The 13,110-nt window shown below is 42.7% G+C and overlaps 1 protein-coding gene across 1 annotated transcript in view; it reads left to right on the top strand.

Moving 5' to 3' along the window:
* Positions 1–1,000: 1,000 nt before the first annotated feature.
* The window catches only part of LOC118482667, a 33,724-nt gene continuing 21,614 nt past the window's right edge, over positions 1,001–13,110 (top strand). The window contains exon 1 of the mRNA XM_035978255.1: positions 1,001–3,838. Within this exon, the coding sequence (XP_035834148.1) occupies positions 1,001–3,838 (2,838 nt within the window). The remainder of the gene's footprint in view (positions 3,839–13,110) is intronic.

Below are 13,110 nucleotides of genomic sequence, written 5' to 3'. Positions count from 1 at the left end.
GGAATCTTTGTCCGGGAAGTTGTGGCGATGGAGTGTGCTTCTGACAATCCACATGTAGGACTTGAATCACCTTCCCCAGGCATGGTACGAACACCCTTTCAGCGGGCTAGCGTAACCTACAAAGAAACCCTCATTAGATTTTGCGCCAAATTTACCGTTTTCATCAATAAAAGTGCAAGGAGACCCAAACGGCTCCAAAAACTCAAGATTTGGCTTATAACGGTGCAGCAGCTCAAAGCAAGTCTTTTTGTACTTCTTGACAGTGAGAACTCTATTCAATGTGTAACAGGCTGCTGAAACTGCTTCACTCCAGAAAAAGATTGGAAGCTTGGAATCGGCTAACATGGTACGGGCTGTCTCAATCAGGGTTCGATTCTTTCGTTCAGCTACGCCGTTTTGCTGTGGTGTGTAAGTGATGCGGGCCCAAGTGTGGAGGAACGGGCTATTTTGTATTTGGAGGCCCAAGACCGCGTAACAAAAGGGGCTTCACTAAAATGGCTCTAACTTGGGCTACGGGGTCCGTTTTGGACGTGCGACCAGGCGATTCGAACGTGAGAACGAGCTCCATCTTGCTACAAACCGCCTAGTCATCGTCCGGGCCGAAAAACACTTATTTTTATTAGTTATTTGCATTTTTTTGTTTTTTGGACTATTTTGGGCATTTTGTTTTAGGCCGTGTGTTTGGCCCGTTATCTTTTTTTGGCCCATTTCGAATTTCTGTCCTTATTTATATGTCCCTTTAGTAATTGGAAGAATCAGAATTGAATTTTGAAACTTTCGACTTTTCACTTCAAATTCCGTGGCCTTTGGGGTTACAATTTTGGGGTTGGGGAAGAACTACACGGGTATTCGTAGAATCAACATGTAATCTTCATTTTTTTCGTTTCACGCGCTACATCAGTTGGTATCAGAGCCGAATTCCTGGCTCAAAATGCCTCCGAGGAGAAACAACAACAGGCCTCTCGATGAAGTGTATGAACGGGAGTTGGAGCAGCGGCTTATGGCAAGGGTGGATCAACGGTTGGATCAAGTGGTCGATCAGTTGACTGACCGGATGGCCGACTTGATCAATCGTAGGAGGCAGAGACCCAATGACGGGTATGGTTCTGAACTTAGTAACCCATTTGATGATGATTCGACTTCCGAAGACGAACGGGAGGGGCAACCAAGGGGTGAACGTGGAGGGGGTAACAGGCGTTGGGATTCTGGGATAAGAGTTGATATTCCGGAATTTGATGGGTCTAATTTGAATCCGGAGGGGTTCATCGATTGGTTGGCTACCGTAGAGGAGGTGTTCGAGTACAAGGAGGTGCCTGAAAACAAGCGGGTGGCCTTGATCGCTCCCAGGTTACGTGGTAGGGCCTCTGCGTGGTGGCAACAATTGAAATTAACACGAAATAGACTCGGGAAGTCAAGGATCGTGACATGGGCCAAGATGAAAAAGTGCTTGCGGTCCAACTTTTTGCCTCATAATTTTCAAAGGTTGATGTACCAGCGTCTGCAAAATTTGAAACAGGGGGCTAAATCGGTTGATGATTATACCACAGAGTTTTACCAGTTGATTGCGAGGAATGATATTCAAGAACCGGAGGAGCAACTCGTTTCTCAGTATATTGGGGGTCTAAGGGTTCAAATCATGGAGTCCGTGAATCTGTTTGATCCGTTAACCATTCCTGAGGCACACCAACGGGCGTTGGCCTTTGAGAAGCAAAACCGACGGGTGGGCGGTTCATTTACCCCTGCTGGGGGAAACGTGGGGTCAGGCAGTGGGGCACCACGTGGCGGGCCTAGTCAGCACAAGCCAGGGGGTAGCAATACCGGGCCTACTTCTAAGGGGCCTAGTAGTAGTGGACTGAGATGTTTCAATTGTGGTGAGACGGGCCATCGTCAAGCGGAGTGTAAAAGGACTGGCAAAAGGCACTTGTTTACTGAGTCTGAGGACGAACAATATGAAGAGTATGAAAACAATCCAGTGTACGATGAAGAAATTGAGTACGAAGAAGAGGTTGTGACCGGTGATGTTGGAGTGAATTTGGTGGTCAGACGCTCTTGTTATACGCCAAAGGCAGATGGGGATGACTGGCTTAGGCATAACATCTTCCACTCAACCTGTACCATTCTGGGAAAGGTTTGCACATTCGTTATTGATTCAGGGAGTTGTGATAACCTGATATCTGAAGAGGCGGTCCAGAAGTTGGCTTTGAAGACGGAGAGTCACCCCAAACCTTATAAGCTTCAATGGCTTAAAAAGGGAGGTGAGGTAACGGTATCTAAAAGAGCCCTTGTTTCTATTTCTATTGGGTCCCCTTATAAAGACGATGTTGTGTGTGATGTGGTCCCTATGGACGCGTGTCACTTATTGTTGGGTAGATCTTGGGAGTATGAGCGTAATATTGAGCATAATGGGCGGTCCAATACTTATAGCTTCCTGTTTGGTGGCGTGAAGATAACTCTTGTTCCTAGCAAGCCTAAGCAGTTAGCCACAAAACAGTCGGGTACTTTGTTGACCATCAGTCAGTTTCAAGATGAGTTGGAGGATACAGACAGTGTTTTTGTTTTGATTAGGAAGGCAGTGCCCGAGGAAGTCGAAATTCCTGATGCTATGGTTCCTTTGCTTGAGGAATTTTCTGATGTGTTTCCTGTTGAGTTGCCTGATGGATTACCACCTTTGCATGACATCCAGCATCATATTGATTTGGAGCCTGCGTCATACTTACCCAATAGACCACATTACAGGATGAGCCCTGCTGAGCATGAAGAGTTGCAAAGACAGGTTGAGGAGTTGATTTCTAAGGGTCACGTTCGTGAAAGTATGAGCCCTTGTGCTGTTCTGGCTTTATTGACTCCAAAAAAAGATGGCACTTGGCGTATGTGTGTTGATAGTCGAGCAATCAACAAGATTACTGTGAGGTACAGGTTTCCTATTCCTCGACTTGATGATTTGCTTGATCAACTTAGTGGTGCTACTATTTTTACGAAGTTAGATTTGAAGAGTGGTTATTACCAGATTCGTCTTAGACCGGGTGACGAGTGGAAGACTGCCTTCAAGACTCGTGAAGGATTGTATGAGTGGTTGGTGATGCCATTTGGTTTATCAAATGCACCTAGTACTTTTATGCGTGTGATGAATCAGTTGCTTAGACCTTTTATTGGGAAGTTCGTGGTTGTGTATTTTGATGACATTCTCATTTATAGTGCTTCTTTCAGCGACCATGTTGTGCATGTGAGGCAGGTGTTGGCTTTACTTCGCATGGACCGTTTTTATGCAGCCACCAAGAAGTGTGTCTTCATGACCCCTAAAGTGTTATTCTTGGGGTATGTTATTTCTGGTGATGGGATACATGTTGATGAATCCAAAGTGGCGGCTGTTCAAAATTGGCCAACTCCTACTACCATTACTGAAGTTCGTAGTTTCCATGGCCTTGCTTCTTTTTACAGAAGGTTTATTCCACACTTCAGTTCTATTATGGCCCCAGTGACAGATTGTATGAAGGGGAAGACGTTTGTATGGACAGATGAGGCAGAGTTGGCTTTTCAAGTTGTGAAAGAGAAGCTCACTACAGCACCAATTCTGGTATTGCCTAATTTTTCTCAAGTTTTTGAACTTCATACTGATGCCTCAAAGGTTGGAATTGGTGGGGTTCTTAGTCAGGGTGGTCGACCTGTTGCTTATTTTAGTGAGAAGTTAACTGGGCCTAAGTTGAGGTACAGTACTTATGACCTAGAGTTTTATGCAGTGGTCCAAGCTGTAAAGCATTGGCGTCATTACTTGTTTCAAAAGGAGTTTGTTTTATTCACTGATCATGATTCCCTAAGGCATATTCGTACTCAAGACAAGGTATCTGTAGGACCGGTTTTGCGACCGTTCGATTGCGTAACGAACGTTTCACGTGCGGAATCCGTGAACGAACGTGACCGAACACACGATAACGTACTACTAATGTGATTCCATTGATAGATTTGACGTGTACGGTACAAGAATCACAAATACAATACTTTCTCTCTCTACTTTCTCTCTCTAGAAAGTCTTCTCCTCCAAGTCTCCTCCTAAACTCTTTCAAAAATCTTACTAAAATCTTTTAAGAACTTAACTAAACTAGTGACATAATCCCCTATTTATATGGTCAAGGCTATTTAATGAAAGTTCACATTAATTACAAGTTTGCCACCTTGCCATTTCTAACTAAATATGACATTATGCGCTTGATTCCTTCCGGCTTCTCACTACGACTCGGATTGACAAAGGCGATAGACAATAAATGCATCAACAATCTCCCCCTTGGATATTGCCGTAGTCAATCTCGTAGTGAAACTCGTAGCGACTTGTGTTTCTCTCTCTCTAAAACTCGAACGAAGATGTAGTCGACAGACAACTGCACTAACAAACTCCCCCTTGAATGTTGACGGAATCTTTAGTGAGAGTCTTCAAATACTCTTGCTCGAACAGAATCCCGGTGGATCTGTATTTTCTTCAGGCTCCCCCTTTCGTCAAGCTTTCGTGCTTTTGGGATCGACACCTGGCTTTCCGAATACAAGCTCCTTTTGCGTTAAGCTCGTCTTCAGACTCCCCCTTAGTCTCAGCTGTCGGGATCATAGTCTGGCTTTTTGTAGCAACAAATTTGAAACCTGCACATCTCAACCTCTCTATTACAAACCAATAAAGTTGTGATTCAACTTAATGAATCAACTAGACATTTGAGAATTATCACATTTTAAAACTTATCACAAATTTTACACATTCCAATTTCTGATTCAACTTAATGAATCATTTTAAACATTCCAAACCATTTAACCAACCTGTTTGTTCATCATGTTTAGCCTTTGAGATTTTGAATGTCAGCTCTCCAACATCAGTTGTCGAAAATCTTTTTGGATTTTTTCAAAAATAAGAAACATAAATGCAAAGACAGAAATTAAATGCAGAAATGAAATATGTACAAACATATTTTTGTGAGTTTGTGTAAGAGGATCATATCAGTTTTTGAGACATATCACAAGCACCGTTAAGCTTTTAGACATTTTAAGTTCTAAACGATTCACGTTGATTGACGATATAGTTGTCCTCTTAAATTTTCATACAACTTTCAATCTATTCAGGATACTATTTAAGTGTTTTATGAACTTAGTTCGATTCATGTGTCCCACCTCTTGAATATACTCCCGTATCCAGAATCCCAATATTCAGTCTTACAGGCAAGAATACTACAATGATATCTGTACATAAATTAGGGGTTAAATGCGAGAACTGAGGAATCTCAGGTCAGAACTTCCGTTCAGCAGAGAGATATCAGCTTCGACTTAGTAGTGTGTCCCCTTTAGAGGATCTTTTCAGCTACAATGTCACACCCCGATTTCCACGTGTATCACCGGTGGGCCCGGTAGGGGATTACCGTGACGTAGTTGGCAACAATATAGTCAAACCACACAATTATATGAATGCACAGCGGAAGCAAAAAGATCAATATAATTCAACCTTTTGAATGCAATATCAAGTGTATTACAGAAGTCGAATTGTATCCACAGGGGATCAAAATAATAATAAAGTATTGTTCAGTCAGATACAGCATCAAGCTTGCGAGACTTATCACGATGCTAGGAAGCTACTACCAGCCAATTTCGTGTAGTACCTGCACTTAATCTTTTTGGGAAAATACGTCAGTTTACACTGGTAAATACGTTCAACTGACACATTTGAAAATGTTTATTAAAATTGATTTGAATGCACGAGGCACAAACTCTTTTATAACTTGGGAAAATTATTAAAATCTTGTGAACGAATTACATGTCCTTTTATGCGTTCAGTAGCCCGGATCCTGTCCGGGTTAAAGATTTATAGACACACCACATTGCGTAAAACCGTAGTGTAAAAACCAACGGCTACGTCTTTTAATAATAATAATGTCGACATAATATACCGGGTATACGCCTACACCAGGATGTCGAGGTCGTGGCCATTTCGTAAAATGATGCCAAGGATATCCGGGACAACGGTCATTAACCCCCCAAAGGCTTTTAAGAAACAAGACTGTTTAAATGAGCCGATCACATTATTCAATTAACCACCTAAGCGATGGAAGATATGATGCTCAATTAAGCGGTATTAATATACCGTAACCCAAGCCCGTATAAGGGAAAATAAGTTAAAGTATTTACCTTTGCAAGTATTATCCTTAATTTGATTAAATCACCGATCGCTTTTACTGGGGCTCCTATTCTGGAACGAAGGTTTTAATTAACCTATTAGAATCCTAACGAGTCTTTATATTGGCCGTAGCCTAGACCGGTTGGTTCTGATATGTGAATACGGTTTAATCGCGCGAAAAGGCGAAAACTGAGAATGGAGTGTGATTCTGACCCAACAAGTTCAGAGACTTGTTTTAGATGGGTTTAAGGTTCACACTCTGGATTTTGGGGTCCAAATAATATAATTTGACCCGTATCGGCTATTTTATGAAAACTAGTTTCATAAGCCGAACCGTGCGCGCAATAGGCGAAACGGTTAACCATGAGAGTCTTACGCTTATTTCTAAGTCAATATTCCTTAAAGAGGTTGTGGTATCAGTAGGATACCTTCCGTGATGCCCGTAACGAGTTTTAGTTAATATCTCGCCCCGTAGGGGTTTTTCGGTCATTTTAAAGACTTTTAAAGAGCTTTTCGAGTTCTACAGGAAATCTGAGTTTCCCGAACAGTTTATAAAGTCTAAAATACTTTATTTATTATTTCAAATCAGTAGCAACTGGAATCGGGTCAAAAGACCTTGTAGAGCTCAAGTTTTGGCCGAAAGGGCATATTCGGTATTTACCGAACCGTAGCCATAACCGCAGGTTATGAGCAAGGTAAAAATTATTAAAAATCTTTAAAATTCCAAAAATATTATTTTGCAACAGTGGGTAAAAGTTTTGGTGACGAAATCTTGGTTTAGATAGGCGTTATGCTAATTGCGCCGTTTATTACAAAAGTTTCTTATAAATGCGCCATTTAGCATAACTCTCATTCTAGACCTCGGATTGACGTGAAACTTTAAGGACATGCTTATAATTTAGTAAGCAAGGTTATGGTCCGTTCACGTGTTTGAAATACTCGTTTTATTTTAAAAAGGCCGTTACGGTCAACTTTTAGGCGATTAACGGAAATGCGTAAAAGACTCGGACAAATCATGAACCGGTCACAGAGGGTTATACCATCATGTAACCTGGTCCTAAGAGAGTCCTAAGGCATATGTATACCTCACTAAAACGGGTCAGAACTGAAGTCAAAGCAAAAGTCAAACTTTTGCGACATTCGGCTCCGAACCGGGTCAATTTAGCAAATGGTCGATTCAAACGAGCGCAAACAAGTTTATATACTTAATATCATGTTTTATGAGTGTCTAAACAGGTTCCATAGCATATACATTACAGATTATGTAAAAATCGCAACAATAGCTTTCTGTTGACTTTTTAAGCATTCGTTTGACTCGACATTTGAGCTAGTTAGAGTGGTGATCAGAGGGAACCCTTTTAGAGGTTTATTACCCACATAAATACCAACTCATAACTACTTTTGATCCGTCATAAGCCTGAGCCATTACGGATTTATTTTGAAGTCAAACCGTATTTACGACGGTTTGGTTCTTAGCTATTTACTAAGTATAATTCAAACTACAAAGGATCTAATGGACTTACAGAAGTTGAGACTTGCTTAGAGAACAAAGAAGAATGCTTGAGAGCTTTTGGAATGACCAGTGAAGTGTGTTTGAGTTGTGATGAAACTTATGAACACAAGAGGTCTATTTATAGTCAAAGACAAGCCCTTAGATCATTACAACACATCCTATAAATGAATGTGGATCAGTGGCATGTGTCCTAGAGAGTTATGGGTCGAGTAGGGGGCGCCCATGACCCTGAGAAACCCATAAATTCATGTTTTGCCGCTTAAAACAGCCAACAGCCAACAATCTGTCGCTGGGCGTTGCTAACGGACCGTATGGCTTCGGCCTTGCGGTCCGTAAGCCACAGGCGGATCATCAGCAATCATTCCCTCTCCTTACGGTCCGTAAGGCATACCCTTTACGGTCCGTAAGGGGTTAAAATAAATCTTTTTAAATCTTTTAGTAATGATTATAAAATCTTGGTAATTAATTACCTGACCTTTCGGGTTTGAAGGGGTAACTTTGCGATATGGCCCTTGATTAATTACAGTTAAGGACCTCACGTTATTTACCCGCATTGTTAAGCCCTCGGTTAAATTTATTTATTATCCGGAAGGCCTTAAATTATATTATTGACGCTTTTAACCCTTCTCATACGAATTCGATCGTAACTTTCTCGTTTTAAAACGGAACTTCGCGAAATTTATATATTGCATTCTAGTGAGTGTGTTAAACTGTTACAAAGCCTCGGGAACGTTAAAGGGTCACTCAGAGGTATAATTAAACATGTTGACACAGTTAACCCCTGTGGTTTGTAATCTCTCACTTTCTTCCGCGTTTCGCTTTCGTACGATCTATGATTTATTCGTTTGAAGGTACAAGCATTATTTAGGGTTACTATACAGCATATTTACCCTTGTTTGACATTTATAACCCTCGAATTTATATACTTTCAAGGTTTGTCAATATTAGTCCTTTATTTAATATCAATGCCACGTGTAATCAAATGACACGTGTTAACACATTATTGGACACAAAAATTCGAGGTGTTACATCTTCACCCCCTTAAAATAAATCTCGACCTGAGATTTACTCGAACAAATAGGGTACTTTTCTTTCATTGTGGCTTCGACTTCCCACGTGTATTCGGGACCTCTACGAGCATCCCATTTGACTTTTATAATCGGTACGTGCTTTCTGCGAAGCTTTTTCACCTGTCGATCTTCAATCGACAACGGTTTCTCTACAAATTTTAAGCTCTCATCTATATGCACATCTGTGTGTGGAATCACCAATGATTCATCGGCGAAGCACTTCTTGAGATTGCAGATGTGGAACACGTTGTGAATTCCATTGAGCTCTTCAGGCAAGTTCAGCTTATAGGCGACTGACCCGACACGTTCAATGACCTCAAAAGGTCCTATGTATCTCGGACTCAGTTTGCCCTTCTTGCCGAAACGCATCACCCCTTTCCAGGGCGACACTTTAAGCAACACCTTTTCACCTACATCAAAGTGAAGGTCCTTACGCTTCGGATCAGCGTAGCTTTTCTGCCTATCACGGGCAGCCTTGAGACGTTCCCGGATCTGGACAATCTTGTCCGTTGTCTGGAAAACTATCTCTGGTCATGATAATTGGACCTCTCCTACTTCCGCCCAACAAACAGGCGATCTACATTTCCTACCGTATAATGCCTCGAAAGGCGCAGCCTTTATACTGGTATGGTAGCTATTATTGTAGGAGAATTCAATTAGGGGTAGATTCTTATCCCAGTTACCACCTAAATCGATCGCACATGCACGAAGCATGTCTTCTAGCGTTTGGATTGTACGCTCACTTTGACCGTCCGTCTGTGGATGGTAAGCCGTACTGAAGTTCAAACGCGTGCCCAAAGATTGCTGGAAACTCTTCCAGAAATGAGACGTGTATCGAGTATCTCGGTCTGAGATAATAGACACAGGTATGCCATGTAAGGCTACAATCTTATCAACATAAAGTTGGGCTAACATATCGGAGCTATACGTCTCCTTGATGGGTAGAAAATGAGCTGATTTAGTCAGCCTATCGACTATAACCCATATTGTATCGTTTCCTTTCCTTGTTTTGGGTAACTTGGTTATGAAGTCCATGGTTACGCATTCCCACTTCCACTCGGGAAGTTCAGGCTGTTGTAGCAAGCCAGACGGCTTTTGGTGCTCGGCTTTGACTTGAGCACAAGTCAAGCACTTTGCTACATGGGCGGCTACAGACTTTTTCAAGCCTATCCACCAATAGTTTGCCTTTAAGTCTTGATACATTTTATCTGCTCCCGGATGGACCGAATATTTGGAACTATGGGCTTCCTGGAGGATAACATCTCGTAGTCCTCCATAGATTGGAACCCATATTCGTCCGTTTAATCTAAGGATTCCATCCTTGCTAAGAGTCAACTGTTCTTCAGTTACTCCTAACTTTTCCTTAGGATAATTAGCTTCCAACACAGCCTCTTGCTGTGCAGCTAATATCCTCTCAATCAAATTGTTCTTGACTTCAATGCTCTTGGCATTGATTCGAATAGGTTTTACCCTTTCTTTCCTGCTGAAGGCATCAGCGACTACATTCGCTTTGCCGGGATGGTACTTGATCTCACAATCATAATCATTCAATGTTTCCATCCAACGGCGTTGCCTCATGTTCAACTCCTTCTGGTTGAACAGATGTTGAAGGCTTTTGTGATCAGAATAAATCACAAGTTTAATACCATAGAGGTAATGCCTCCACAATTTTAGTGCAAATACAACGGCACCCAGTTCCAAGTCGTGGGTGGTGTAATTCTTTTCGTGCACCTTTAATTGTCTTGAAGCATAGGCAATAACCTTGCCTTTTTGCATAAGCACACACCCCATGCTTGTGTGTGATGCATCGCAGTAAACTACGAATTCTTCTGTACCCTCAGGTAAGGTCAACACAGGTGCGTTGCTCAGCTTTTGCTTCAGGATTTCGAAGGATTCTTGCTGCTTTGGGCCCCAAATGAACTTTTCTTTCTTCTTGGTTAGGGAAGTCAAGGGCGCAGCAATCCTCGAAAAATTCTCAATAAATCTCCTGTAGTATCCTGCTAAACCCAGGAAACTACGAATTTCGGTAGGCGTCTTTGGCTCTTGCCAGTTCATGACTGCCTCCACCTTAGCGGGATCCACCTGGATACCACACTCACTTACCACGTGACCCAAAAACTGAACCTCTCGTAGCCAGAACTCACATTTCGAGAATTTGGCGTAGAGTTTCTCACGCTGTAATAATTCGAGAATGCAACGGAGGTGCTTTTCGTGGTCAGCTTGGTTTTTGGAATATATAAGGATGTCGTCGATGAAGATTATGACAAATTTGTCCAAGTACGGCTTGCAGACGCGATTCATGAGATCCATGAACGCAGCCGATGCATTTGTGAGCCCAAAAGGCATCACTAGGAACTCGTAATGACCGTAGCGAGTCCTAAATGCTGTCTTATGCACATCTTCATCTCTGACCTTTAGCTGATGATAGCCTGACCTTAAGTCGATCTTCGAGAAGTAGCTCGCTCCTTGCAGCTGATCGAATAGATCGTCGATCCTTGGTAAAGGATATCTATTCTTGATGGTAACTTTGTTCAGCTCACGGTAATCGATGCACAACCGCATCGATCCGTCCTTTTTCTTTACAAATAGGACAGGTGCTCCCCAGGGAGACGAACTAGGTCTGATAAAACTTTTTGCCAACAGTTCATCCAACTGGGTCCTTAATTCCTTCATTTCCGTCGGAGCAAGCCTGTAAGGCGCTCTAGCTATAGGAGCTGCTCCAGGTATGATATATATTCTAAATTCCACTTGTCTATCTGGTGGTAACCCAGGTAGTTCTTCGGGGAAAACCTCGGAATATTCAGAAATAACGGGAAGATCCTCTATCTTTGGCTTGGGCTCTTCAATTATCACTTGAGCCATGTAAATGACACAGCCTCTCTTCAAACATCTAGAAGCTTTGAGCATAGATACGTCCTCGGGTAATCCATACTGCGTGTCTCCTCGAATGGTAAGCGATTCACCATTCGGAGTCTTTAGCACAATATGCCTTCTGTTGCAAATGATTTGGGCCTGATTACGGGATAACCAGTCCATGCCTAGAACAATGTCGAAACCCGCTAGTTTGAAGGGAAGTAGAGATAGAGGAAAAGAGTGGTTCTTAATGGACATTTCACATCCCTCTAGAACAGTGGAGACGGTTTCTATCGTGCCGTCTGCTAACTCTACCTCGTATTTCATATCTAGGGTTTTGATAGGCATATTCAGTAGTTTGCAAAATTTTTGGTCTACAAAGGATTTATCAGCGCCTGAATCGAAAAGTACTCTTGCAAATATATTATTTACGAGAAAAGTACCTGTAAGTACATTGTCGTTCAGCACAACCTCCTTTGCATCCATACGGAAGACTCTCGCATTTGTCTTCTTGTTCTCTTCTGGTTTCCTGGCATTCTTGGGACAGTTACTCTTGATATGCCCCTTTTCGTTGCAACCATAGCATGTTGCATCCTTGATTTTCTTGCAGTCCACCGTCTTATGGTCCTTGGACTTGCATAGTCCACAGGCAAAAGACTTTGGCTGGGACTGTGAATTCGACCCAAACCTACATTTTCCAGAATGGGGTTTCTGGCAGACTTTGCATTTGGGCCTTTCTCCAGCTTGCCCATCTTTCTTTGCTTCAGTTCCTCTCTTGCCTTCACCATTTCCACGGTGTTTCTTTCCTGACATCCGTGAGGTGTCGTCCTCACGTTTCCTCTTTTCCGCCTCCTTGCTCCTTAGCGTCCTCAGACGGACAGCATCTAATGTGAGAGACAAGGAGAGGTCAGTTACTGACCTGAAGGTCGTCGGCCGAGAGGCCTTCACACTAGCCTTTATCGCAGGCTCTAAGCCCCCAATGAAACGGGCGATTCTCCTGGACTCTGGTGTCACAAGGTACGGGACCAGGCGAGACATCGTATTGAAGCTCGTCAAATAGGCCTGGCAGTCCAGGTTTGTCATCACCAGTGACACAAAATCAGACTCGATCTTCTCTACCTCATGCTAAGGATAGTAGTTTTCCTTAATGAGAGCAATAAATTCCTCCCATGTCATCTTGTATAGAGCAGACTTACCGGATGCCTGTACCAACGCTCTCCACCACGCTAGGGCCTCGCCCTTAAATGATTGTAACACAAACTTCACCACATCCTTCTCCGCACACCCACTGATGTCCACAATAGTGTCCATCTCATCCAGCCAGGTGATACAATCCACAGCACCCTTCTCCCCTGTGAATTCCCGGGGCTTACAAGACACGAAGTACTTGTAGGTGCAACCCTTGGCACCGGACGCATCAGTATATTCTCGTTCTCGACGAATACTATTCTCAGCGGACGAGTGATTATCGTCATCTTTCTTGGGTTTGGAGAGTGGTTTGGATTGTGATTTTGGTTTGGAGGGTGGTTTTG

The sequence above is a fragment of the Helianthus annuus genome, chromosome 10, assembly GCF_002127325.2.
Source record: "Helianthus annuus cultivar XRQ/B chromosome 10, HanXRQr2.0-SUNRISE, whole genome shotgun sequence".
Classification (NCBI taxonomy): domain Eukaryota; kingdom Viridiplantae; phylum Streptophyta; class Magnoliopsida; order Asterales; family Asteraceae; genus Helianthus; species Helianthus annuus.
Note: the sequence above shows the minus strand (reverse complement) of the source record. Positions and strands in the feature narration are given on the sequence as shown.